The sequence below is a fragment of the Cetorhinus maximus genome, chromosome 9 (genome assembly GCF_964194155.1).
Source record: "Cetorhinus maximus chromosome 9, sCetMax3.hap1.1, whole genome shotgun sequence".
Classification (NCBI taxonomy): domain Eukaryota; kingdom Metazoa; phylum Chordata; class Chondrichthyes; order Lamniformes; family Cetorhinidae; genus Cetorhinus; species Cetorhinus maximus.
The window spans coordinates 25,125,068-25,153,060 of NC_135887.1; the positions used below are offsets into that span (position 1 = coordinate 25,125,068).

The 27,993-nt window shown below is 47.1% G+C and overlaps 1 protein-coding gene across 1 annotated transcript in view; it reads right to left on the minus strand.

Moving 5' to 3' along the window:
- Positions 1–1,713: 1,713 nt before the first annotated feature.
- LOC144684173 (forkhead box protein N1-like) overlaps positions 1,714–27,993 on the minus strand; it is an 87,387-nt gene continuing 61,107 nt past the window's right edge. Inside the window, exons 6-8 of the mRNA XM_078547833.1 lie at positions 14,753–14,960; positions 10,236–10,709; positions 1,714–2,362 (exon numbers count right to left, since the gene is read on the minus strand). Coding sequence (XP_078403959.1) covers positions 2,115–2,362; positions 10,236–10,709; positions 14,753–14,960 — 930 coding nt within the window. The 3' untranslated portion in view covers positions 1,714–2,114. The remainder of the gene's footprint in view (positions 2,363–10,235; positions 10,710–14,752; positions 14,961–27,993) is intronic.

Below are 27,993 nucleotides of genomic sequence, written 5' to 3' on the forward strand. Positions count from 1 at the left end.
CGTGCATTCCAGGCGGAGGTCACCTTCATAAGCAATGAGAACAGACATCAAGAAGAGACAGGATGGAATAATTGAGTAGTTTGTATCAGTGTTTACTGAGGGGGAGGATGCTGACAAAATATCAGAAGAAGTGGAAATTGTACAGATGGGGTGAAAATTGAGAGACAGGATGAACTGGAAAGATTGGCTACGCTTAGAGGGATAGGTCACCTGGTCCGGATGGCTTGCATCCCAGGTTGCAAAGGGGAGTGGGAGTGGAGATAGCGGAAGGGCTTGCCATAATCTTCCAGCCTTCCCTAGATATGGAGGAAGTACCAGAGGATTGGAGAGTGACAATTATTCAAGAAAAGGTGCAAGGACAGTCCAAGCAACTATAGGCCAGTTAGCTTATCATCAGTAGAGAGTAAGGTTTTAGAGACAATGGCCATGATTTTCTGGCCCTGTCGCAGCGGGTTTTCCCATGGTGGATGTGGCAAGCCATTCAAATCTCCGTTGGCTTCAGCTGAACAGGAAGATCCCACCGGTGGAAGGGGCTGGAAAATCCCGCCCAATCAATAATTGAGGAAAATATCAACAGGCACTTGGAGAAGTTTGAGTTAATTAAGGGGAGCCAGCACAGATTTTTAAAAGATAGATTGTTCTTGACTCATCGAATTGAATTTTTTGATGAAATAACAGAGAAGGTTGATGAAGGGAATGCAATGGATGCTGGTTAACAAAATTGAGGCTTATCGAATGGGAAGTTTAGTGTCAGCTTGGGTAAAAAGTCGGCTTAAGGGCAGGAAACAGCGAGTTGTGGTAAATGGTTGTCTTTCAGAGTGGAGAATGGTAGACTTTTTTTTCCCACGGGTCAGTGCTCGGACCACTGCTTCTTTTGATATATATAAATGTCTTGGATATTGAAATGCAGAGTAAAATTTTAAAATTTGCCAATGACATTAAACTTGGAGAAGTGGCAAACAGTGAGGATGATACCAATCAACTGCAACAGGACAAGGTAAGCTAGCAGAGTAGGCAGACAAATAGCAGATGGAATTTAATACAGAGAAATGAGAGAATGCATTTTGGTAAAGGGGATAGGAAGAGGCAATATAGACTTCATGCCATAGTTCTAAAGAGTGTGCACAAGCAGAGGAACCTGGGGATCTATGTGCATAGATGCTTGAAGGAGGTAGGGCATATTGAGAGAGTAATTAGCAGAGCATATGGGATCTTGGGCTTCATAAATAGAGGCATTGAGTAGAAAGGCTGGGAAGGTATGCTGAAGCTTTAGCTCTGATTAGGCCACAACTAGAGTATTGTGTCCAGTTTTGATCACCATACTTTAAGAAGGATGTGAGGTTCATTGACAAATGGCAAAGGAGATTTATCAGAATTGTTCTACGGTTAAGGGATTTTATCTACAGGGTTAGGTTGGAGAAGCTGGTGTTGTTCTCCATGGAGCAATGAGATTGAGGGGAGATTTGACAGAGGTCTACTAGATAATGACAGGTTTGCATAGGGAGACAAGGAAAACTGTTCCCACTAGCTGATGGTACGAGGATGAGGGGACACTGATTTAATAGATGTTTACATGACAGAAGGAGGCCATTCGGCCAATCGTGTCCAAGCTGGTCAACAAAAGACAAGGTTTTGGGCAAGAGATGCAGGGGGGGTTTGTAAAGAAGAACTTTTTTACACAGCGAGTGGTAATGACCTGGAAATCACTGCCTACAAGAGTGGTGAAAGCAGAGACGATCAATGATTGCAAAAGAAAATTGAATAGGCAGTTGAGGGAAATAAATTTGCAGGGCTACAGGGATGGAGCAGGGAAATGGGGCTGATTGGATTGCTCTACAGAGGGCTGTCATGGACCCGATGGGCTGAATGGCTTCCTGTGCTATAATGATTCAATAACTTTATGATTGGTTGTATATTAGTGCTTTTCCTGCACCTATGCACCTATCCCGCAGGATAGGTCTGTGGTAAGTTTGTAGATACGGGGGTGTTTGGGTAACCACTGCTCTGAGCAATGAATAATTTTACTGCGGATTTTTTTGATTGCTTCTTGGCAGTTTTGTAATGCTGGAACACTCTTGAGTGCTGTTGTCTGTTCACAGTTGTGCAGTCCCTAATCATATCAGTGCTATTGGTGTGGAGCTGGGCTTGGTGTCTAAGCCGATAGGGGTGTTGTAGATGCCAGTCAGCTGCAGGTCAGTTAGGCTTTGGTCTATGCTGCTCCCAGGGCTGGTGACTCCATTGCTGTCTGTCAGGGAGGTGCTCCAGCAGAAGGGAAACAATGATGGGCATTGTGGAGACACTGCCCCTGAGGCTGGTGGATATGGAGTTAAACTCTCATCCTTCAGCACCTCCCACAGATTACCTGCAAATTAAATTAGAGATTAATTCTGTAAAACAGCCCAGGCCTTCAACAATTATGTAGTTCAAGTTTAGATACTGACTACTTTTGACTTTCTACAAAATTCAAAGTTGCAAAGCATTACAAATCAATATTAGTAAAATTTGAAAAATGAGTTACACAAAGAGGAATCAGCCCCCAGACTGCACTGCCCACTCCCAGGCTGCGCTGCACATTCCCAGGCTGCGCTGCACATTCCCAGACAGCGCTGCCCATTCCCAGACTGCGCTGCCTATTCCCAGACTGCACTGCCCACTCCCAGTCTGCACTGCCCACTCCCAGGCTGCGCTGCACATTCCCAGACTGCGCTGTCCATTCCCAGTCTGCACTGCCCATTCCCAGTCTGCACTGCCCACTCCCAGGCTGCGCTGCACATTCCAGACTGCGCTGCCCATTCCCAGACTGCGCTGCCTATTCCCAGACTGCACAGCCCACTCCCAGTCTGCACTGCCCATTCTCAGTCTGCGCTGCCTATTCCCAGACTGCACAGCCCACTCCCAGTCTGCACTGCCCATTCCCAGTCTGCGCTGCCCGCACCCAGACTGCGCTGCCCATTCCCAGACTGCGCTGCCCACTCCAAGTCTGCGCTGCCCATTCCCAGTCTGCGCTGCCCATTCCCAGACTGCGCTGTCCATTCCCAGTCTGCACTGCCCATTCCCAGTCTGCACTGCCCACTCCCAGGCTGCGCTGCACATTCCAGACTGCGCTGCCCATTCCCAGACTGCGCTGCCTATTCCCAGACTGCACAGCCCACTCCCAGTCTGCACTGCCCATTCCCAGTCTGCGCTGCCTGTTCCCAGACTGCGCTGCCCATTCCCAGACTGCACTGCCCATTCCCAGTCTGCGCTGCCCGCTCCCAGTCTGCGCTGCCCATTCCCAGTCTGCGCTGCCCGCTCCCAGACTGCGCTGCCCATTCCCAGACTGCACTGCCCGCTCCCAGTCTGCGCTGCCCACTCCCAGTCTGCACTGCCCGCTCCCAGTCTGCGCTGCCCATTCCCAGACTGCACTGCCCATTCCCAGTCTGCGCTGCCCGCTCCCAGTCTGCGCTGCCCATTCCCAGTCTGCGCTGCCCATTCCCAGTCTGCACTGCCCGCTCCCACACTGCGCTGCCCATTCCCAGTCTGCGCTGCCCGCTCCCACACTGCGCTGCCCATTCCCAGACTGCGCTGCTCATTCCCAGACTGCACTGCACACTCCCAGTCTGCACTGCCCGCTCCCAGTCTGAGCTGCCCGCTCCCAGTCTGTGCTGCCCATTCCCAGTCTGCGCTGCCCACTCCCAGTTTGCGCTGCCCATTCCCAGTCTGCGTTGTCCATTTCAAGACTGCGCTGCCCATTCCCAGTATGCGCTGCCCATTCCCAGACTCCGCTGCCCATTCCCAGACTGCGCTGCCCATTCCCAGTCTGCGCTGCCCACTCCCAGACTGTGCTGCCCATTCCCAGTCTGCACTGCCCATTCCCAGACTGCGCTGCCCACTCCCAGACTGCGCTGCCCATTCCCAGACTGCGCTGCCCACTCCCAATCTGCGCTGTCCATTCCCAGACTGCGCTGCCCGCTCCCAGTTTGCTCTGCCCGCTCCCAGACTGCGCTGCCCATTCCCAGACTGTGGTGCCCGCTCCCAGTCTGCGCTGCCCATTCCCAGACTACGCTGCCCACCCCCAGACTGCGCTGCCCATTCACAGACTGCGCTGCCCATCCCCAGTCTGCGCTGCCCATTCCCTGACTGCGCTGCCCATTCACAGACTGCGCTGCCCATCCCCAGTCTGCGCTGCCCATTCCCTGACTGCGCTGCCCATTCCCAGACTGCGCTGCCCATTCCCAGTCTGCGCTGCCCGCTCCCAGACTGCGCTGCCCATTCCCAGTCTGCGCTGCCCGCTCCCAGACTGCGCTGCCCATTCACAGACTGCGCTGCCCGCTCCCAGTCTATGCTGCCCGCTCCCAGACTGCGCTGCCCATTCCCAGACTGCACTGCCCGCTCCCAGACTGTGCTGCCCATTCCCAGACTGCGCTGCCCATTCCCAGTCTGCGCTGCCCATTCCCAGACTGCACTGCCCATTCCCAGTCTGCGCTGCCCGCTCCCAGTCTGCGCTGCCCATTCACAGACTGCGCTACCCGCTCCCAGACTGCGCTGCCAATTCCTAGTCTGCGCTGCCCGCTCCCAGTCTGCGCTGCCCGCTCCCAGTCTCCGCTGCCCACTCCCAGACTGCGCTACCCATTCCCAGACTGCGCTGCCCGCTCCCAGACTGCGCTGCCCGCTCCCAGACTGCGCTGTCCGCTCCCAGTCTGCGCTGCCTATTCCCAGTCTGTGCTGCCCGCTCCCAGTCTGCACTGCCCACTCCCAGACTGCGCTGCCCATTCCCAGACTGTGCTGCCCGCTCCCAGACTGCGCTGCCCGCTCCGAGACTGCGCTGCCCGTTCCCAGACTGTGCTACCTGTTCCCAGTCTGCTCTGCTCGCTTCCAGTCTGCACTGCCCACTCCCAGATTGCATTGCCCGTTCCCAGACTGTGCTGCCCGCTCCCAGACTGCGCTGCCCATTCCCAGTCTGCGCTGCCCACTCCCAGACTGCGCTGCCCATTCCCAGACTGCGCTGCCCGCTCCCAGACTGCGCTGCCCACTCCCAGACTGCGCTGCCCATTCCCAGACTGCGCTACCTGTTCCCAGTCTGCACTGCCCGCTTCCAGTCTGCACTGCCCACTTCCAGTCTGCACTGCCTGCTTCCAGTCTGCACTGCCCACTTCCAGTCTGCACTGCCCGCTTCCAGTCTGCACTGCCCACTCCCAGATTGCATTGCCCGTTCCCAGACTGCGCTGCCTGCTCCCAGACTGCGCTGCCCATTCCCAGACTGCGCTACCTGTTCCCAGTCTGCACTGCCCGCTTCCAGTCTGCACTGCCCACTTCCAGTCTGCACTGCCCGCTTCCAGTCTGCACTGCCCACTCCCAGATTGCATTGCCCGTTCCCAGACTGCGCTGCCCGCTCCCAGACTGCGCTGCCCATTCCCAGTCTGCACTGCCCGCTCCCAGTCTGCGCTGTCCACTCCCAGATTGCGCTGCCCGCTCCCAGCCTGCACTGTCAGCTCCCAGACTGCGCTGCCCAATCCCAGACTGAGCTGCCCACTCCCAGTCTGCACTGCCCGCTCCCAGACTGTGCTGCCCACTCCAGACTGAGCTGCCCACTCCCAGTCTGCACTGCCCGCTCCCAGTCTGCACTGCCCATTCCCAGTCTGCACTGCCCACTCCCAGTCTGCACTGCCCACTTCCAGACTGCGCAGCCTGTTCCCAGACTGCGCTGTCTGCTCCCAGACTGCATTGCTCACTCCCAATCTCTAGTGAGTTAACTGATAGCAACCTGATTCCCGCTTAGTAGGAAAAATCTCCACCAGTGTGCTACCACTTATGGTACAGGTACAGACAGTCGCTATTGACATGTAGGCATGCACAGGGTTGTCTTGAGTGTGAAGATTTACAAGATCATAAGAAATAGTAACAGGTGTAGGCCATTCAGTCCTTTGAACTGACCCTGCCATTCAATAAGATCATGACTAATAAGATCATGACTGATCTTCTACACCAACTTCACCTTCCCACACTATCTCCATATCCCTTTATTCCCATAGTACCCAAAAATCTGTTCATCTCTGTCTTGCACATACTCAATGATTGAGCATCCACAGCCCTCTGGGGTCGGGAATTACAAAGATTCATAACCTTCTGAGTGAAGAAATTTCTTCTCATCTCAGTCCTAAATAGCCAAACCCTTATCCTGAGACTGTGACCCGTGTTCTAGACTCTTCAGCCATGGGAATGATCCTCCCAGCATCTACTGTGTCAAGCCCCTTAAGATATTTATACATTTCAATGGGATCACCTCTCATTCTTCTAAACTCCACGAAATATAGGCCAATACTACTCAATCTCTTCTCATAGGATAGCCCCTTATCCCAAGAATCAGTCTAGTAAACCTTTGTTATACTCCTCGTAAGGCAAGTATATCCTTCTTAGGTAAAGAGACCAAAACTGTACACAGTACTCAAGGTGTGATCTTACCAAGGCTCTATTCAATTGCAGTAAGACTCCATTACCCTTTTGTTTGAATCCCTTACTATAAAGGCTAACGTACCATCTGTCCTTCAAAGGTAAGTTGACCCTTACATTGACCAGCATTTTATAATTGTTGTCATGCATTTTCCAATTGTCAAAAGTGCCATAACACATTAAAAAAATGAAAAAAAAGGCCTGTTAGCTTTTGCTGTCATGTTTTGTGCTGTGATTTAATAGACTGAGAACTCTGCTGTTAAAAAAATCCTGTTTTCGAAAATTGAAAACAAAGTCTCTGCACCTGTTCATCTCCATCGATTGACAGGCACTCTACTTTGAAATAAATATGGGACACCATTCTGTTCCGTCTGTTTCAGGCAATGTAGCTAGAAGCTTTTGTTATGACAGCTATAATCATTATAAATGCTTGGCTGGATTTAAAAAGCTATAAATGGCTCAGCTCAGCAGGTGGTCTACTGATCCAAAAATGATTTAAACTTTTAAGAGGCTGTAATAACAATATGCCTTTGATGTAGTTTCTAGTTTGCTTACAAACCTGATAGGCACTTAAAGGATTACAATTTTTTTTTGCACTGGACTAGTTTTTTTCCTTCCAGTATCAATAATATTGTGTTTGAATTCAGGGTATTATTAGATTGTTAGAGGTTTAATTTTTTTTCAAATGATTTTAAAATAATCTCCATTGCTATTGCCTGGCTCCTAAGGACTGTACATACTGCACACTACTGAGGGGGCAAGAGTGATCTGAAGGGATATGGGATAGCATAACCAGCCCGCCTCTACACCACGCCCCTCATGTACTCCTTTGTGGCTTGCAAAATGCACTGCAAAATGGACCTCTGTGAAAAGACAAAAATCCCAGGCAAAGTCACACATGGGTCAGGCTATGCATTTCAGAAAGTGCAAGATTGCACAGGTTCAGTTTTCCTGAGCCTACACAAAAATCCAGGCCCTTGAGTCCTTCTGACAGTTTATTTTCCACCTAGCTTTTGTCAGTAAACTTGGATACATTAGTCTCAGCTTCCTCACCTAAATCAAAGATACAGAGAGTGTAAATGATTGAGGCCCAAACATTAGCATTGTAGTATCCTGCTAGTTACAACCTGCCAACCCAAAAACCACCCATTTATTCCTATTCTGTTTTTTGTCTTTGTTAATCAATCTTCAATCCACGCTAATGTATTACCTCTAAGCCCATGAATCCTAATTTTGTGCAATAAACTCCGGTGTGGCACCTTGTTGAATGCTTTTTGAAAACCTAGTGGTCAAATGGCCACAGATTCTAGGTTTACAATGAGGAACAGCTTCTTGAGAGGAGAAACGGTGTCAGTTGCACCTGCCCAACTGTCTAGTCAGAATCAATGTCTTCAGTGGAGGCGACATTGAAGGAAAGATTCAAGATTTCATCATTTACTGGAATAATAAGTTAAATGTTTAATTTACAGGAGATGGTAAACTGCATAAAACATTAACTCAGGCACAGAATGTTTATTTAAAATTATTATTTATTTGTATGAGTGACCTGGTAGAGGTCTTCAAAATTATGAAGGAGTTTGATAGAGTAGACATATAGAAAATGTTTCCACTTTTGGGGGAGACCAGAACTAGAGGCCGTAAATACAAGATAGTTATTAATAAATCTAATAGAGGATTCAGGAGAATGTTCTTTACCGAAAGAATGGTGAGAATGTGGAACTCGCTGTATAACTAGTTGAGGACAATAGCATGGACCAATAACATACTGACATTTAAGGGTACATGAGGGAGAAAGGAGTCAAAGGAAACGCTGAAAGGGTGAGATGAAGTAAAGTGGGAGGAGGCCCATGTGGAGCATAAACGCCAGCATGAACCAGTTAGGCTGAATGGCCTGTTTTTGTGCTGTAAGTTAAAGATAAATGGATTAAGATCAAACTGTTCTGGTTTCTATGCTAACCCTGAAGAAGGGACAGGAATCTAAACATAATTTAACATCTCCAACTCAATCGTCAATGCATAGATTTAATGTTTCAGCATTGTATATCAATAAGAGTCCTGAGAATGTGACTGCGCTGTTAGTGCGTCCAGTCACTTGATTTAATCAGCTGTTGGATTCTCTTTGATTTAATAAGCATAGAGTAGCAATTTTCATCAGCCAGTTCACTAATGCATTTGTAACAATTCCTCTTTGCATATTTTAACTTTTAACACTTGGTCAGGGCAATAGAGTGGAATCTCAGCAGTAACATGAAGGTAGAGGCAGTTCTAACCTTTCTGCTTTTTGGTGAAGCTACACTCTATAATATGAAAATTAAGCTGCACAATATTAATATTGCATCAAAAATTATTATAGCTACATACACTTCTGTCATAAAACTCCACATCCACCTTTATAATAGGAACTGTTTAGATTTTTAAACTTTGCAACTTGTAATCATAAGTGGTGTTGCTGCATTACAGCAATAATTTGCAATTATAGAGCGCCTTTATTATGGTAAAATGCCCCAAGGCACATCACAGGAACATTATTGGACAAAAATTAATAGATGCGCATAGGATATATCAGGACAGATGACCAAAAGCTTGGTCAAAGAGTTGGTTGTAAGGTGCATCTTAAAGGTGGAAAGAGACGAAGAGGTTTAGGAAGGAAGTCCTAGGGACAAAAAGAGAAAATATTATGATACTATCAACAGAAAATGTGACAGCACCAAAGCTCAAGCATTACTGAATAAACTGGTGCGAAATGATAGTTGGGCCTGAGGCTAGCACTTTGTTCTGAACTCTGGACACAGGACTCTGTGCTCTACGGGCTGTTCCCAGGGACACACACCGAGACAAACATCAACTGCAGCTGGAGGATCATCAACTCGGTGAAAGACGCTCTTTGGTCTGCCCGAAACTTGTTGGTCTTCCAGTGTAAAGAGTTGTCCCTGACTGAGTGTTGCAGACTGGCACATTCCAAGCTCCAGGACCACGTGCTGAGGGATGCACTAAAGCTTGGGGCAGCCGCTGCAAAGGCGCAATGGGGAAAGGTCGCTGTCTAAGACCTTTCTGCCACAGTGCACCGAGGGACTGGGAACTGTTTAGAACCCCTCGGGCTGTACAGCTCAAAATGAATGTGTGCAAATGATTGTAATATTCATTTATTGTATTGATGCATTTCATGATACATGTTGTAAAAGTTGAACCTGATTGTACTTTTGTGATGGTGATTTTGAAATGGTTTGGAATGTTGTTGGAGATATTTTATGAATAAAGTATATTTTTGCAAAAAAAAACTCTGGTATCTAAAGTGCCTTCGAGATATTGGTTATAGGGGGACACTCAATCTTTTGTTTACCAATTTTTACATCATTGACAGACAGGTTGTCACTAATTGGTAACCATACCTACCTGCCCTAAACCGGTTCCCAAGGAGGGGCATGCAAAAGTTTGGCTGGAAGTGTGATTGTAATCTTGTCTTTACACATTGCTTAGTTCTCTGGGTATCTCTTCAAAGTATAACTTCTACATTGCCAAAAAATTGTCCTCCATGAACTTCCTCTCCTGACTACTCCAATTCTTGCTGGCGATACCAACTGCCAGAATCTCACCCAAAGGTCCATTCTTTCCGCTATGAACATGGATGTTGGGCATTGGGAGGATATTTGATCCTGGATTCCAATGACTATTCACTGAACAGTGGTCAAGAGCAGTAATTCTGGTCCCAGACCTGGGCCATTGATAGATTATCTATAACTCCTAATGTCATCACCATTGAGATCAATTAACAGCACAGGGATAATCGGACAGAGACTGAGACTTACCTTGAAGTTCAAAGTCTACAAGACTAGGATTGAGCGCATCGACATCTGTGCTGATATCTCCTTCTACAAGGATGTCATGTATATCCTTGGTCGGGGTGTTCTCTGTTAGCAGCTGGCTGCTGATGTCAGGGATTCTGTGAATTGGTGGTGTCTGTCCTGGGATAGGAGAATCTTGAGTGGAGTTGGTTTGTGCTCTGGTTTGGTTGTAGAGATGGGGCTGACAAAGTTGAGGTTGTCTGATTGCATGATCTGAGCAATCCTGGTTAGTGTTCATCTGCATTCCAGGCTCATGGTATGAATGAAGCTGAGGGTGGGGAATTACACATGGAGGTTGAAAGTGTCCCAGATGCTGGGAGTGGGATTGATCCTGAACATGCAGTGGAGATAATGGGGTTTGTGGATAGAGAGAAGGTGATGCCATCATTGAGGACTTTGTTTTATCAGGTTTTTCTCCAATCAATTTTTCCAGTTCATCTGCAAAAATTAATTTTGAATTTAATTCATTAATATTACACAGTGCAGCTCTGCAGTGTCCAGTTACTCACTGGTCATTCTCACATAAGAACAAAAGAAATAGGAACAGGAGTAGACCATTTGGCCCCTTGAGCCTACTCCGCCATTCAATAAGATCATGGCTGATCTTCTTGTGTTTCAATTTCCACATTCCCATCTGTCCCCAATAACCTTTGATTCCCTTGCCTAATAAGAATCCATCTACCTCTGCCTTAAAAATATTCAATGACTCTGTCTCCATCATCTTCTGAGGCAGACAGTTTCAAAGTCACACAACCTCTGAGAGAAAAAAATTCTCCTCATCTCTGTCCTAAAAGGGCGAACCCTAATTTTAAAACAGTGCCCCCTAGTTCTGGACTCACCCACAAGAGGAAACATCCTTTCGACATCCAGCTTGTCAAGACCATTCAGGATCTTATATACTTCAATCAAGTCACCCCTCACTCTTCTAAACTCTTGGAAACAAGCCCAGTCTGTCCAACCTTTCCTCATAAGACAACCCACTCATTCCAGGTATCAATCTAGTAAACCTCCTCTAAACCGCTTCCAATGCATTTACCTCCTTCCTTAAATAAGGAGATCAAAACTGCACACAGTATTCGAGGTGCGGTCTCATCAATGCCCTGTATAACTGAAGCATAACATCCTTACTTTTATGTTCAATCCCTCTCGTAATAAAGGATAGCATTCCATTAGCCTTAATTACTTGCTGTACCTGCATACTAACTTTTTGTGACTCATGTACTAGAACACCTAGATCTCAGAATTATGCAGCCATTCTCTATTTAAGTAATAATCTGCTTTTTTGTTCTTCCTGCCAAAGTGAACAACTTCACATTTTCCCACATTAAACTCCATTTGCCAGATCTTTGCCCATTCACTCAACCTATCTCTATCCATCTGCAACTCCCTCATGTCCTCTTCACAACATACTTTCCTACCTATCTTGGTGTCATCTGCAAATTTAGCAACCATGTCTTCACTCCCCTCATCTAAGTCATTGATGTAAATCGTAAAAAGTTGAGGCCCCAGCACAGACCCCTGTCACATCCTGCAAATCCGAAAAAGACCCATTTATGCATACTCTCTGCTTTCTGCCAGCCAGTCAATCTTCTATTCATGCTAATATGTTACCCCCTACACCATGAGCTTTTATTTTCAGTAATAACTTTTGTTGTGGCACCTTATCAAATGTCTTCCAGAAATCCAAGTACAGTGCATGCTACAGGCTTTCCCTTTAACCACTGCGCATGTTACTGCTTCAAAAATCTCCAATAAATTGATTGAATATGATTTCCTTGAGCTCTTCTAAGTGCCCAGCTATATCCTCCTTAATGATTGATTCTAACTTCCCCATGAAAGACGTCAAGCTAACTGGCCTATAGTTTCCTGCTTTTTGCCTCCCTCCCTTCAATTTGCTACTTTCCAGTCTGATGGAACATTTCCAGAATCTCGAGAATTTTGGAAAATTAACACCAGCGCATCTACTACCTCATTAACCACCTCTTTTAAGACCCTAGGATAAAGTCCATCGGGACCCGGAGACTTGTCAGCCACAGCTCCATCAGTTTGCTCAGTACCATTTCCCTAGTGATTGTAATTTCACCAAGTTCCTCTCTCCCTTTCGCCTCCTAATTTGCAGCTATTACGCAAATGATTTTTGTATCCTCTACAGTGAACACAGAAGCAATATATTTGTTCATTTCATCTGCCGTTTCCTTATTATCTACTATTAACCCCCCCACCCCTGTCACTCTCTAGAGGTCCAACACTCACTTTACTTACTCTTTTCCTTTTTAAATACTATTGCTATCCGTTTTTACATTTCTAGCTTCCTCTCTAATCTCTTTCTCCTGGTTAACCTATTAGTCTTTCTCTGCCATTCTTTATATTCTGACCAATCATCTGTCCTGCCACTCATCTTTGTGGAGCTGTATGCTTTTTCTTTAAGTTTGATGCTTTCCTTAACTTCTTTAGTTAACCATGGATGGTGGGTCCTGCCCTTGGATTCTTTCTTTATAATAGGAATGTACTTACTCTGAATACTCTGAAATATCCCCTTAAATGTCTGCCACTGCTTCTCTGTTGTTCTATCCTCTAGCCTAGTTTCCCAGTTCACTTCAGCTAGCTCAGCTTTCATCCGCACATAGTTGCCCTTGTTTAAGTTTAAGATACTAGTCTTAGACCTACTCTTCTCCCTTTCAAACTGGATTTAAAATTCAATCATATTGTGGTCGCTGTTACCTCGGAGTGCCTTTACTCTGAGGTCATTAATTAACCCTGTCACATTACGCAATACCATGTCTAATATAACCTGCTCTCTGGTTGGTTCCAGAACATGCTGCTCTAAGAAACTATGTTGAAAACATTCTAAGAACTCCTCATCCAGGCTACTCCTGCCAATCTGATTTTTCCTGTTTATATATGGATTAAAATCACCCATGATTATTGCCGTCCTTTTATCACAAGCACACAATATTTTCCCTTGACTACTTTGTCCTACACTGTGCCTACTGTTAAGGGGCCTGTAGACCACTCCCACTAATGACTTTTCCCCCCTACTATTCCTCATCTCCACCCAAACCGATTCTACATCCTGATCTCCTGAACCAAGGTCATCTCTACCTATAGCATCAATGCCCTATTTGATTAACAGTGCTACCCCTCCACCTTTACCTAGCTTCCTATTCTTCTTGAATGTCATCTACCCCTTCAATATTAACGATCCAATCTTTCTCGTCCTGCAGCCACGTCTCCGTAATGGCTATCAGTTCATATTTAGCTACTTCAATGTGGGCCATCAATTCATTTACTTTGTTATGAATGCTACGCGTATTCAGATAGAGAGCCTTCATTTTTGTCTTTTTGTTACCTTTGTAACATCTGTTTGTAACATCGGTCTTGACTGTTGATGTATTCTTAGGTTTTTTCTCTCTGTCCCTTCCTGCCATTCTCTGACCCTCATTTCTCATATCACTGTTTTGCTCTCCTGTCTTGATTCTACACCTTGAATTGCTACCTCTACCCATGCTTGATCCCTCACCCCTCTTGTTTAGTTTAAAGCCCTCTTTAGTTCCCTAGTTATGCGAATTGCAAGGACACTCATCCACTCACTGGTCACTCTCACAATGACCAGTCACCTATTTAATTAGCTGTTATGTTTCCTAATTTACAACAGTGAATATAATACATCATTGTCTCTTGGGACATGCTAAATTTATGAAAGGTGCTATTGAAATGCAAGTCTTTCTTCAAAAAAGTAAAATATTGCAGATGCTGAAAATCTGAAATTAAAACAGGAAATACTGAATTGGTCCAGCAGATTAGGCAGCCTCTGTTCTTTTTTGTCAGTTTATTCATGGAGGCAAGCCGATGTGGAGCCCTGCTGAGTAAACCCACCTTATTTAAGGAAAGATGTAAATGCATTGGAAGCGGTTCAGAGAAGGTTTAGCAGACTAATACCTGGAATGGGTGGGTTGTCTTATGAGGAAAGGTTGGACAGACTAGGCTTGTAGCTGCTGGAGTTTAGAAGAGTAAGAGGCGACTTGATTACAACATACAAGATCTTAACAGAGTCAATGTGGAGAGGATGTTTCCTCTTGTGGGAGAATCTAGAACTAGGGGTCACTGTTTAAAAATAAGGGCTCGCCCATTTAAAACAGAGATGAGGCGAAATTCTTTCACTCAGAGGGTCGTGTGTCTTTGGAACTCTCTTGCTGAAAAGGTGGTGGAAGCAGAGTCTTTGAATATTTTTAAGGCACAGGTGGATAGATTCTTGATAAGCAAGCTGGTGGAAGGTTATTGGGGGTAGGTAGGAGGCTGACTTCAGGTTACCATCAGATCAGCTATGATCTTATCAAATGGCGGAGCAGGCTTGAGGGGCTGAATGGCCTACTCCTGCTCCTTGTTCGTATGTTCGTATAAATAAAGCAGGCTGCAGCAGGCTGCTGAGTTTACTACAATGGGCAGCAGATTGCTGCCCATTAGTAATCTTTCCTACTTGCCTGGCTTGGCCATGCTCTTTCTCACAGCCCCAGGATCTTTCCTCCTCCATTTCTGCAGCTCTTCCTGCATCTTCTGGATCTTGCTGGGGTTCAGGGTCCACAAACAGCCTTTTCTGGATGTTCCCCCAGACTTGTTCTCCACTTTCTCAAAACATTTATTCAAAGACAGGTTGTGTCGCACTGAGTTCTTCCAGCCATCGGGTGCTGTCTGCAATGACAATGAAACAGTATCTTTATTTCACTTCTCCCCTTCTGAAGTCTTTTGACTGTTAGTGGTATCAGTTCAACAGGAGATGGTCACCCTCTGGAACATTGCCTAAATGCCTATTCGGAACATTTAAGCCCAGAGGCTTTACTATTCAACACTATTCAACATTACAGCGGAGCCCAATCTTGTCCTCACTCAAACCCTTTCTAACTGGTACGTGTTGATCAGGATGACCAACTCCTGGCGAAAAAATTAAGGGATTCTGTGCTGTTGGCACAAACCAATAAGAGCGGTGGGGGTGGTGGGTGGAATGGGAGGGAGGGTTGGGGCGTGGTGGGTGGTTGGAGTGGGAGTTGGGGTGGCAGATTGTTGGGTGGAGTGGGAGTTGGGGGGCTTGGGGGTGGAGTGGGAGTATGGCGTGGATTGGGAGTGGGGGGTAGGTGTAGTAGGAGTTCATGGGGTTGGGGGATGGATTGGGAGTGAGGGGTGTAGGTGGAGTGGGTGCTCGGTGGGGGGTGGTGGGATTGGGGGTGGAGTAGGAATGGGGGTGGCTAGTCTAGGGCTGTGAGAGCCAGTGGGAGTGCTGGAGCTTTCGGACTTTTTCAGGCTACCAGAGCGAAACTTGAAGAGGAGAGCTCAGTGAGCTTGCACAGGTGTGTAGTACTTATGTGCAAAGCTCCAACATCACAAATACGGAAAAAACAGCACCCCGGTCTCAAACAACCCAGGACATGGGACAACTGGATTACAGGATGAATTTGGGACAGTTGATCATCCTGATGGGGAAGCTTGGGCAGTGGGGTTTGGAAGTTGTTGCTTTCACAGTGTGTAAAAAATAAAGACAATGAAAATAAAAATTGAGGAGAGATTTTCAATTTGTGATTGAAAATGCTGCATTGTAATACCCAGGTGCTTTGGTGGGTTAATGTAAATCAGTAGTGTGTATGTATAATATTTTAAGTTTTAGCTACATTAAACCTATAAAACTACCACAGTATAAACACAGAATTCTTTACATTTATGTGGGTGGCACAGTGTTTATTTAGTAAGAAAGTGGAGTACTTTGTGTCTCCAACAACCACAACCATCTTCCTTTATGCTGGGTATGACTCCAGTCAGTGGAGAAAAGAGTTGAACTTCTGAGGTGAGGTGAGAGTGACTGCCCTAGACATCAAGGCAACATTTAACTGAGCGTGGCATCAAGGAGCCCTAGCAAAACTGGAGTCAATGGGAATCAGAGGGAAAATTCTCCGCTGGTTGGAGTCATACCTAGAACAAAGGAAGATGGTTATGATCTTTGGAGGTCAATCACCTCAGTTCCAGGATGTCTCTGCAGGAGTTCCCCAGGGTACTGTCCTAGGCCAAACCATCTTCAGCTGCTTCACCAATGACCTTCCTTCCATCATAAGGTCAGAAGTAGGGATGTTCGCTGATGATTGCACAATGTTCAGCACCATTCACGACTCCTCAGATACTGAAGCAGTCCATGTCTAAATGCAGCAAGGCCTGGATAATATCCAGGGTTGGGCTGACAAGAGGCAAGTAACATTCACGCCACACAAGTGCCAGGCAATGACTATCCCCAACAAGAAAGAATCAAACCATCGCTCCTTGACATTCAATGGCATTACCATCACTGAATCCCCCACTATCAACATCCTGGGGGTTACCATTGACCAGAAACTGAACTGGACTAGCCATATAAATACTGTGGCTACAAGAGCAGGAATAGGCCATTCGTCCCAACAATTCTATGTCACTGTTTATGCCCCACATGAGCCTCCTCTCACCCTACTTCATCTCACCCCATCAGTGCATCATTTTATTTAATTCTCTCTCACATATTAGATTTCCCTTAAATTCATTGGTGCTATTTGCCTCAGATTTCACATTCTCACCACTTCCGAATAAAGAAGTTTCTTTTGACATGTTCTCCCATTTCCTTTGTGCTATGTTTGTTGTTGTTAACATGATACAAAATCTTGGGGAAATTGGAAAGATTTTCTGCTGCTATAAATGAATTTAGGTGCAAACATTAAAAATGTTCACAAAATGTTCACTTTAACATCTGCTCACCTCAGGAGCCTCTGAACTGACAGTTACAAAAGCCAGATTTGATTGCCTGTCTTCTAGTTAACAGATAAAAAACAGTCAGGAGACAAGCCAGAATTTCACTCTCCCATGAAGCACTTTTAAAGTTGGAAGGAAGGAGCTAAGGGGTTAATAAAAACAGAAAATGCTGGAAAAACTCAGCAGGTCTGACAGCATCTGTGGAGGGAGAAACAGAGTTAACGTTTCGGGTAAGTATGACTCTTCTTCAGGGCTAAACAGAAGTAGAAATGTGTTTAAATTTATACTGTTTAGGGGGATGGAGCAGGTGAAGCTGGATAGAAGGCCAGCGATAATTGGGGAGTAAGGAGAGATTGACAAAGATGTCATGGACACAAGGCAAAGGGACTGTTAATGGTAAAGATTAAAGAAGGTAAAAGCAAAATACTGCGGATGCTGGAAATCTGAAACAAAAACAAAAATTGCAGGAAAAACTCAGCAGGTCTGTGGAGAGAAAGACAGAGTTAACGTTTTGAATCCGTATGACTTCATCAGAACTAAAGAGAAATAAAAATGTGGTGAAATATAAGCTGTTTAAGGGGGGTTGGACAGGTGAAGCTGGATAGAGTTCCAGTGATAGGTGGAGACAAAGGAGAGATTGCCAAAGATGTCATAAACAAAAGGTCGAAGGGGTGTTGACGGTGGTGATATTAGCTAAAGGATGTGCTAATGGTGACATTAAGGGTGGAAAGCAGGATGAGCAAGTGACAGATGGCCCTAGTGGGGGTGGGATGGGGGGAGGGGATCGAAAGAGGCTAAAAGGTGGGTATAAAACAATGAATGGAAATACATTTTAAAAGTAATAATAATAGAAATTGGTGGGAAAAGAAAAATATATTTTTAAAAAATAATTAAAAATAAATAAAAATAAGAAAAAAATATATAATAATTATTAGAAAAGGGGGATCAAAAAGGGGTGAGGATGGAGGAGAGAGTTCATGATCTGAAGTCGTTGAACTCAATGTTAAGTCTGGAAGGCTGTAAAGTGCCTAATTGGAAGATGAGGTGCTGTTCCTCCAGTTTGCGGTGAGCTTCACTGGAACATTGCGGCAGGCCAAGGATGGACAAGTGGGCATGAGAGCAGGGTGGTGTGTTGAAATGGCAAGTGGCAGGAAGGTCTGGGTCATGCTTGCAGACAGACCGAAGGTGTTCCACAAAGCGGTCACCCAGTCTGTGTTTAGTCTCTCCAGTGTAGAGGAGACCGCATCGGGAGCAGCAAATGCAGTAGACTAAATTGAGGGAAGTGCAAATGAAGTGCTGCTTCACTTGAAAGGAGTGTTTGGGCCCTTGGATGGTGAGGAGGGGGGAAGTAAAGGAGCAGGTGTTGCACCTTCTACGGTTACATGGGAAGGTGCTGTGGGAGGGGGTTGAGGTGTAGGGGGTGGCGGAAGAGTGGACCAGGGTGTCCCAGAGGGAACAGTCCCGACGGAATGCCGACATGGGGGGTGAAGGGAAGATGTGTTTGGTGGTGGCATCATGCTGGAAATGACGGAAGATGATTCTTTGAATGCTGAGGCTGTTGGGGTGATAAGTGAGGGCAAGAGGGACCCTATCATGGTTCTGGGAGGGAGAGGAAGGTGTGAGGGCAGATGCGCAGGAGATGGGTCGGATATGGTTGAGGGCCCTGTCAACCACCGTGGGTGGAAAACCTCAGTTAAGGAAGAAGGAAGACATGTCAGAAGAACTGTTTTGGAAAGTGGCGTCATCGGAACAGATGCGATGGAGGCAAAGGAACTGAGAGAATGGGATGGAGTCCTTATTGGAGGCAGGGTATGAGGAGCTATAGTCGAGGTAGCTGTGGGAGTCGGTGGGCTTGTAATGAATATTGGTGGATAGTCTATCACCAGAAATTGAGACAGAGGTCAAGGAAGGGAAGGGAAGTGTCAGTGATGGACCATGTGAAAGTGATGGAGGGGTGGAAATTGGAAGCAAAATTAATAAATTTTTCCAGGTCCGGACTAGAGCATGAAGCAGCACCGAAACAGCCATCAATGTACTGAGAAAGAGTTGTGGGAGGGGCCTGAGTAGCTCTGGAACAAGGAATGTTCCACATACCCCATAAAGAGACAGGCATAACTGGGACGCATGCGGGTACCCATGCCCACACCTTTTATTTGGAGGAAGTGAGATGAGTTTAAGGAGAAATTGTTCAGTGAGAGAACAAGTTCAGCCAGATGAAGGAGTGTGGTGGTGGATGGAGATTGTTCGGGCCTCTGTTCAAGGAAGAAGCGGAGAGCACTCAGACCAACCCGGTGCGGGGTGGAGGTGAAGAGGGATTGGATGTCCATGGTGAAGAGGAGGCAGTTGGGGCCAGGGAACTGGAAATTGTTGATATGATGTAGAGCATCAGAGGAATCGCGGATGTAGGTGGGAAGAGACTGGACAAGGGGAGAGAGAATGGAATCAAGATAGCAAGAAATGAGTTCTGTGGGGCAGGAACAGGCTGACATGATCGGTCTGCCGGGACAGTCCTGTTTGTGGATTTTGGGTAGGAGGTAGAAGCGGGCTCTCCGAGGTTGGGAGACCATGAAGTTGGAAACTGTGGAGGGAAGATCTCTAGAGGAGATGAGGTCAGTGACGGTCCTGGAAACAATGGCTTGATGTTCGGTTTTGGGGTCATGGTCCAGGGGCAGGTAGGAGGAAGTGTCTGCGAGTTGGCGCTCAGCCTCTGCGAAGTAGAGGTCAGTACGCCAGACAACAACAGCACCACCTTTGTCAGCAGGTTTGATGGCAAAGTCAGGGTTGGACCTGAGAGAATGGAGTTCAGAAGGACGCAGGTTAGAGTGGGTGAGAAGAGCAGAGAAATTGAGACGACTGATGTCACACCGACAGTTCTCAATGAAAAGATCAAGAGCAGGTAAGGATCCAGAGGGAGGGAGAATATTGGAGGCAGGTGAAAGGATCCGTTGAATGGGGGGAGGACTCCTGCCCAAAGAAGTGAGCACGGAGACGAAGGCGGTGGAAGAAGAGTTCAGCATCGTGCCGAGCCTGGAATTCATTGAGGTGAGGGCGTAAGAATATGAAACTGAGTCCTTTGCTGAGTACTGAACATTCAGCATCAGAGAGGGGAAGGTCAGTGGGTATGGTGAATACACGGCTGGGGCTGGGATTAGAAGACGGAATGGGGGGGGTCAGAGGGTCGGGCAGGGGTGGAGGGTCCTGGATGGGTGTTGGTGTCGATGAGTTGTTGGAGCTTGCGTTCCTTAGCACCTGAAAGAAAGAAGTTGCTGATAGTGGCATAAAGGTAAGAAAATAGAATATGTTAATAGTTCTGTGAAAGAACATGGAACAAGTCACAGCCCTTCTGTCGGGGGTTATTCTTTTCCTGGAGAGGGAACATATGTTGTACGTTCATGAAAGTAATGACAGTGGACCTCTTTTCAGGTCTAGTTGGATTTGGTGGCTAAGAATGGTCTGAATTTTTGTCAGGCCATTCATTCATTCAGTGCGGTAACTGAGCACTACCTGCTGATCACAAGGCTTTATTGCAGCCTGTTCATACAAACCTCCTCCTTGTCCTACTTGTTAAATCTGAAGCACTACAGCACAAATTGTAATCTATCATATGTGTGAGAGACCTGTCACTTTGAGCTGTGTCTGTGTTGTTAAATGCAGCAGGAATGCAATATTCTGAGTCTGGCAGATAATTTGTTAGTAATTTCAGAAAATAACCGGAGGAGTGGACAATAAGTGGTGATTAATTCCACGTAGCAGCTAGAATAGTAATTATCTGATACTTAAAGCTGCAATCCCCAGGACTTCCAGATGGCAACATCTAAAGTGACACGTGTTAACGGATAAGAATTAATGTACATTGTGGTTACAATGGTGAGCAGTTGTTTAAATGGGCCACATTAGATACAGATTAACATTCTGGCCCCTGGCATTCAGCAAATGAGTGGGGTAGCTGTACATAGATTCTCATTGTCTCTAGATTTACGTGTCCTGACACTTTAATGGGTTGGTGGAAGTCTTGTGACAGGAATATTAATGGCAGATTAAAGTCAGCTGTGCCCTGTTGGGTGTTACTTTTACCAGAGTCAGAAGGTTTGTGGATTCAATTTTCACTCCAGAGACAGGGGGCGGAATCATCCCAGATTTGCACAAAGTGCGGTAGTAGGTGTGAGAAAAGATGTTTTACCTGTCGACTGCAATGACAGATTTTTGCACGATATCGTCCCCTTCCAGCCTCATAAATTATGCAGTCACATGCCAGATCGCTGGTGGCTGGCCTCCAATTTGCCCGCCATGCCGTTACCTTGCCGCTTCCTCACTCTGGTCGCCATATTTAAACTGCAGCCGTGTGCACACTTCTCAATGCTTGCAGCTCAGGACCGCTCCAGTGAAGACATAGCCCTAAAAGCCAAGAAGAGTGCAGCCCCCCCAATTCAGTGATGCATCCCTGGAATGCATTCTGGACACCGTCAAGGCTCACCGCGATGTCCTCTACCTCTGCTCTGGCCACAGGAAGCCCATCAGCCTCACCACTCCGGCTTGGGAGGCAGTGGCAGAGGTGGTCAGTGCCAATGCTGCATGCAAGAGGTCGACCATCCAGTGCAGATAAAGGGTGAATCATCTCATCCATGCCACCAGCGTAAGGCAACCATCTCATCACTCCAAACTCACACACTCACAAGCCCATCACATATTCACTGGCATCTCACTCACTGCCAGCTCAAGGGACATCACCCTTGAGAAGAGTACGAGAGGAGGACCCTGGGACAGGTAGTCAGCAGCACCTAGAGGATCTAGTCCATCTAGAGGATCAAGCATCTAGTCTATACTCAAGTAGGAGTAAGGGTAAAATAAAGGCAAGGATCCACATTCTATTTAGTTAAGGTATGTCTGGGGAGCTCAGTCCTGTGATTTGCACATCCTGCGCTATGTGGGAAATCCTAGACGCTCCTGATGGTCTGGATGACTATGTGTGCAGGAGGTGTCTCCGACTGGAGCAACTCGAGCTCCAGGTTTTGGAGCTTGAGCGGCAGCTGGGGGCACTACGGTGCATTCACAAGGCTGAGAGATTTGTGGATAGTATGTTTCAGGACGTGGTCACACCGCAGCTTAAGGAAGTGCAAGAAGACAGGGAATGGGTGACCGCCAGATAGAAGAAGGGGACCAGGCTGGTAGTGAGGGAATCCCCCCAATGCATCTTGCTCACAAACCATTTTTTGGCCTTGGAAAATGGAGAGAGTGACGGTTCCTCTGTGGAGGCCAACCAGAGCCAAGGCCATGGCACTGTGGGTGGTCCAGCTGCTCGGTGGGTGGGGGGGAGGGGAGGAAGAAGTGTGGATGGGCAATAGTGGTAGGGGATTCGTTAGTGAGGAGAGTAGACAGGTGCTTCTGCGGCCGTAGAAGTGACTCCTGGATGGTATGTTGCCTCCCAGGTGCCAGGGTCAAGGATGTTACTGAACGGCTGCAGGACATTCTGAAGAGGGAGTGTGAACAGCCAGAGGTCGCGGTCCACGTTGGGACCAATGACATAGGAAGAAAGAGGAATGAGATCCTGCAAGCAAACTTTAGGGAGTTAGGTAAGAAATTGAAAAGCAGGACTTCAAAGGTAGTAATCTCGGGATTACTGTTGGCGCTATGCAGTAGTGAGTATAGGAAGAATAGAGCAGATGAATGCGTGGCTGAAGAGATGGTGCAGGAGGGAGGGCTTTAGATTCCTGGGGCATTGGGACCATTTCTGGGGGAGGTGAGACCTATACAAGTTGGATAGGTTACATCTTAACAGGAACGGGACCAACATCCTTGCGGGGAGGTTGCCAATGCTGTTGGGGCAGATTTAAACTAAATTGGCAGGGGGATGGGATCCTTAAAAGTAGTTCAGAGGAGAGAGAAGCTGAGATGGAATTAGAAGTTAAAAAGCTAGTAAGTGAGTTTGGAAGGCAGGAGAAACTTAGGCTAGATAAGAAAGAAGTGAGTTTAGCAAGGCTAAATGGAATATATTTTAGTGCAAGGAGCTTGAGGAATAAGACAGACAAGCTGAAGGCACAGATAGGCATGTGGGAGTATGATATCATAGCTATTACCGAGACCTGGCTAAAAGGGCAAGTTTGGCAGCTCAATATTCCTGGTTATAAAGCATTCAGATGAGATCGAGAGGGGGAGAGAAGAGGATGGGGGGTTGCAATATTGATCAAGGAATCAATTATAGCAGTGAGGAGGGATGATATCTTGGAAGAATCATCAAATGAAGCCATATGGGTAGAAGTAAAAAACACAAAGGGGCAAACACACTATTGGGTGTGTACTATAGGCCCCCAAACAGTCAGGGAGAGATAGAAGATCAAATATGTAATCAAATTTCAGAGAATTGTAAGAATAGGGTAGTAATAGTAGGGGATTTTAACTACCCAAATATTAACTGGGATAGTTTTAGCGTGCAAGGTAGGGAGGGAGAAAAATTCTTAAGTTGCATCCAGGAGAACTTTTTTGGCTATTATGTAGAAAGCCCAACAAGGGAGGGGGCAATTCTGGACCTAATATTCAGAAATGAGCCCGGGCAGGCGGAAGGCATATCAGTAGGGGAGCATTTTGGAGCTAGTGACCATAACTCAGTTAGATTTAAGATAGTTATGGAAAAGGGCAAGGTTCGGCTGGGAATAAAAGTTCTAAACTGGGGAAAGGCTAATTTTACTAAGATGAGATGTGATTTGGCCCAAGTGGACTGGGAGCAGCTACTTACAGATAAAACTGTCAGAGTAGTGGGAGGCATTCAAGGAGGAAATAGCAAGAGAACAGGGCAAATACATTCCCATAAAGATGAAGGGGGGGACCAAGTCCAGAGAACCCTGGATGCCAAGGGACATAAATGTTAGGATTAAGGAAAAAAAGAGAAGCTTATGGCAGATACCGAGTGCTCAGTACGGCAGAGTCCTTAGAGGAGTATAAAAAGTGCAGAGGGGAACTTAAAAATGAAATTAGGAAAGCTAAGAGACTGCATGAGAAAGCACTGGTGGGTAGAATAAAGGAAAACCCAAAGGGGTTTTTTAAACATATAAAGAGCAAGAGAATTACTAGGGAAAGAATAGGGGCAATTAGGGACCATAGAGGTAATGTGTGTGTGGACCCGGAAGATGTGGGTGCAGTCCTCAATGAATACTTTGCGTCGGTCTTCACAATGGAAAAGGACGACGCAGATATAGACATCAAGGTGGAGGACTGTGAAATATTAGAGGAAATTAACATAGAGAGGGAGGAGGTACTGGTGGGTTTAGTGTCCTTAAAAGTGGGTAAATCCGCAGGCTCGGATGAAATGTATCCCAGGCTGTTGTGGGAGGCAAGGGACGAGATGTCTGGGGCCTTGGCTGTAAATTTCAAAACCTCTCTGGCCACAGGTGAGGTGCCAGAGGACTGGTAATGTTGATCCATTATTGAAAAAGGGAGGAAGGGATAGACCAGGAAATTATAGGCCAGTCAGTCTAACTAGGTGGTGGGGAAGTTACTAGAAAGAATTCTGAGGGACAGAATACATCTGAACTTGGAGACATGGATTAATCAGGGATAGTCAGCATGGATTTGTTAAGGGAAGGTCATGTTTGACAAATTTGATCGAATTTTTTGAAGAGGTAACCAGGAGTGTTGATTAGGGTAATGCATTTGACATGGTCTACATGGACTTTAGCAAGGCTTTTGATAGGGTCCCTCATGACAGACTGGTCAAGAAAGTAAGAGCCCATGGGATCCAAGGCAAAGTGGCACGTTGGATCCAAAATTGGCTGAGAGGCAGGAAGCAGAGGATGATGTAGAGGGATGTTTCTGTGACTGGAAGTCTGTTTCCATTAGGGTCTGCAGGGCTTGATGCTGGGGCCCTTGCTGTTTGTAGTGTACATAAATGATTTGGATTTAAATGGAGTGGGTATGATCAAGAAGTTCATGGATGACACAAAAATTGGTAGGGTGGTAAATAGTGAGGAGGATAGCCATAAACTGCAGGAGGATATCAATGGACTGGTCAGGTGGGCAGAGCAATGGCAAATGGAATTCGACCCGGAAAGTGTGAGGTAATGCTCTTGGGGAGGGCTAACAAGGCAAGGGATTGCACTGTAAATGGTAGGACCCTGGAAAGTACTGAAGGTCAGAGGGACCTTGATGTGCATATCCATAGATCCCTGAAGACAGTAGGACAGGTAGATAAGGTGGTTAAGAAAGCATATGGGATACTTACCTTTATTAGCTGAGGCATAGAATACAAGAGCAGAGAGGTTATGCTGGAACTGTATAAAATGCTGGTTAGGCCACAACTGGAGTACTGCGTGCAGTTCTGGTCACCACAATAAGGAAGGCTGTGATTGCACTGGAGAGGGGGCAGAGGAGATTTACCAGGATGCTGCCTGTGTTGGAGGATCTGAGCTATGAGGAAAGATTGGATAGGCTGGAGTTGTTTTCCTTGAAGCAGTGAAGGTTGAGAGGGGACCTGATGGAGCTGTATAAGATTATGAGGGACATAGATAGGGTGGATAGGAAGGCACTTTTTCCATTAGTAGCGGGGTCAATATCCAGGGGGCATAGATTTAAGGTAAGAGTTAGAAGGCTAAGAGGGGAGTTGAGGAGAAAGTTTTCACCCGGGGGGTGGTGGGAGTCTGAAACTCACTGTCTGAAAGGGTGGTTGAGTCAGAAACTCTCGTAACATTTAAGAAGTATTTAGATATTCACTTGCGTTGCCATAGCCTCCAGGGCTATGGGCCAAGCGCTGGAAAATGGGATTAGTGTAGTCAGATCTTTGTTGACCGATGTGGACACGATGGGCCGAATGGTCTCCTTCTGTGCTGTAGACATCTATGAGTCTATGAGTTACTCACACTCTCACCACACCCTCACATCTCCATCTGGCCTCCTCATCCCCATGGCTCCACTCAGCACACACGCACACCTGGCATCCTTCTCATTTGCCCTGGCATGCGCCTAGCTCACACTCTCTCCATCTGTCTTTATGCAGGATGAAATTGCCCACAGTCACGTGGAGAGGTCCCAGACTGGGGCTGGAGTGCTGGACATCAAGGTCCTCACTCCTTTTGAGAGTCGCATGTTGGAGCTGGCTGGAGAGGACGTGGACCATTCCTGCGGCAACAGTGGACGCACTGTGGAGGACCCTGCACCACATCATCCCTCTGGCAATGCTACTCTGAGTCCACTGTTCTGTGTGTAAGATGGCTGCCAAGCACTAATAATCTCCATTTTCTTTCCTAGGCACTTCTGTCACATCACTCTCAGGTAACCTTGACCCGACTCCAGTGCCGAGAGCACCTCGGATGAGGACCTTGAGGTCAGATCCGTCACGGCACCCACCCATACCCTCCATCAGTGCAGCAACACATACCTCGGTAGGATCTAGATGTAGAGCAGCCTTGGGATCACGATCTGTTTCATAGCAGGCGGAGGCAGGGACAACTGAGGTCGCTGGCACTCGTAGGACTGCTGGAGGCAAGGGACCTGTTGAGTCCAAATCAGATGATGGGCCTCTAGATTCGGCCCTCAATCAGTTGTTGGAGCTGCAAAGGCAATCACGGGAACATCAGGAAGGGATGTCTGGTGCACTCCTCAGATTGCAAGGAACAATGGAGGAGTCCGTCCGCCTTCAGCACGAGGTGATAGCACCAACATACCGACGCACCGAGGTCAACACTGACAGGATGGCGACCGCCATGGAGACTTTGATCAATGACATCGGTCCTACAATGCTGCACAGGCTGAACTCCATCGCTGACGTCATAGTTGGCGTACAAGGGTCAACGCGAGAGGGGTGCGGGGCAGCTTGATCTCACTCCAGCTTCCCCTTCTTCTCAAGGAGTCAGCCACAGGCTGTTGGGCACTCATAGGACCAGTAGCTCGACACCCCGGGGCCGTCCATCCAAGTGACTCCAGGAATGTCTGGCCGATCCAAATCCCCTCTTCCTGTGACACCATCATCTCCAGCTCCACAGGCTGAGGATGGTGCACCTGACCCGCAGCAGGACACCCAAAGCAGGCTGGGGCCCTCCAGGTCTCGGCCCTCTAGAGGACGTCTGTCAAAGTCATCACAGGCAACAGGGTGTAGCCGTCAGCAGGCTGCCTCCACCTCCACTGTGGATGTCGGGGGAGCACCAAGACATAGCAGTTAAGGTGTTTAAGAAGATGAAGTTGCACAGCATGGCACAGGGCATTAATCACTTGTACATAGTGTTCATTATTGCAAATAAACTCCCAAGAATGTCTCCTTGTCTATAGTTCCTTGAAAGATGAGCAGTGTTTGTGTTACTCAGATGTGAAACCTTGGCTCCTGCACAAGATAAAGGCAAGTGTCTCAGTCCAGGGCCTCTTCCCTTTGCAGTGTGGCTGCCATCAGCCACACAGGAGTCAAACGATCACAGGTGCAAGGTGAGGATGTCAGGACTGTCCTCACTGCATCTCGTGATATTCCTCCATGAATCCTGCGGCTATGAGGGTCTCATGAGCATGCATGCCTCGTCTGGCCAATGCAATGGACTCAAGTGCCAGCATCCTTGCCTTCAAGGACCTCATCACCATCATACCCTTCAACATTCCCCTCATCAGAGGAGACATGCAGCTCTTCCATCTCCTCCTCAGCCAGGTCCTCCCCCCATTGCAGCGCCAGGTTGTGTAGCACGCAGCAAACTATGATGACGCGCTACACCCTCTGGGGACTATATTGCAGTGCTCCACCAGACCTGTCGAGGCACTGAAACCTCATTTTCAATATACCTATCGTTTGCTCTGGGTTGCGACATGAGCCTCGCTGTACCATCTCTCTTCTGCCCTCTGAGGCTGCCACATAGGCATCATCAACCACTTCCTCTGTGGGTAGCCCAAGGATCCAACCCTGCAGCCTCTGTGGACCCAGGAAGATGTTAAGGATCTGGGACGTAAGGATGTAGGAGTCATGGATGCTCCCTGGGAATCGTGCTCAGACCTGAAGGAT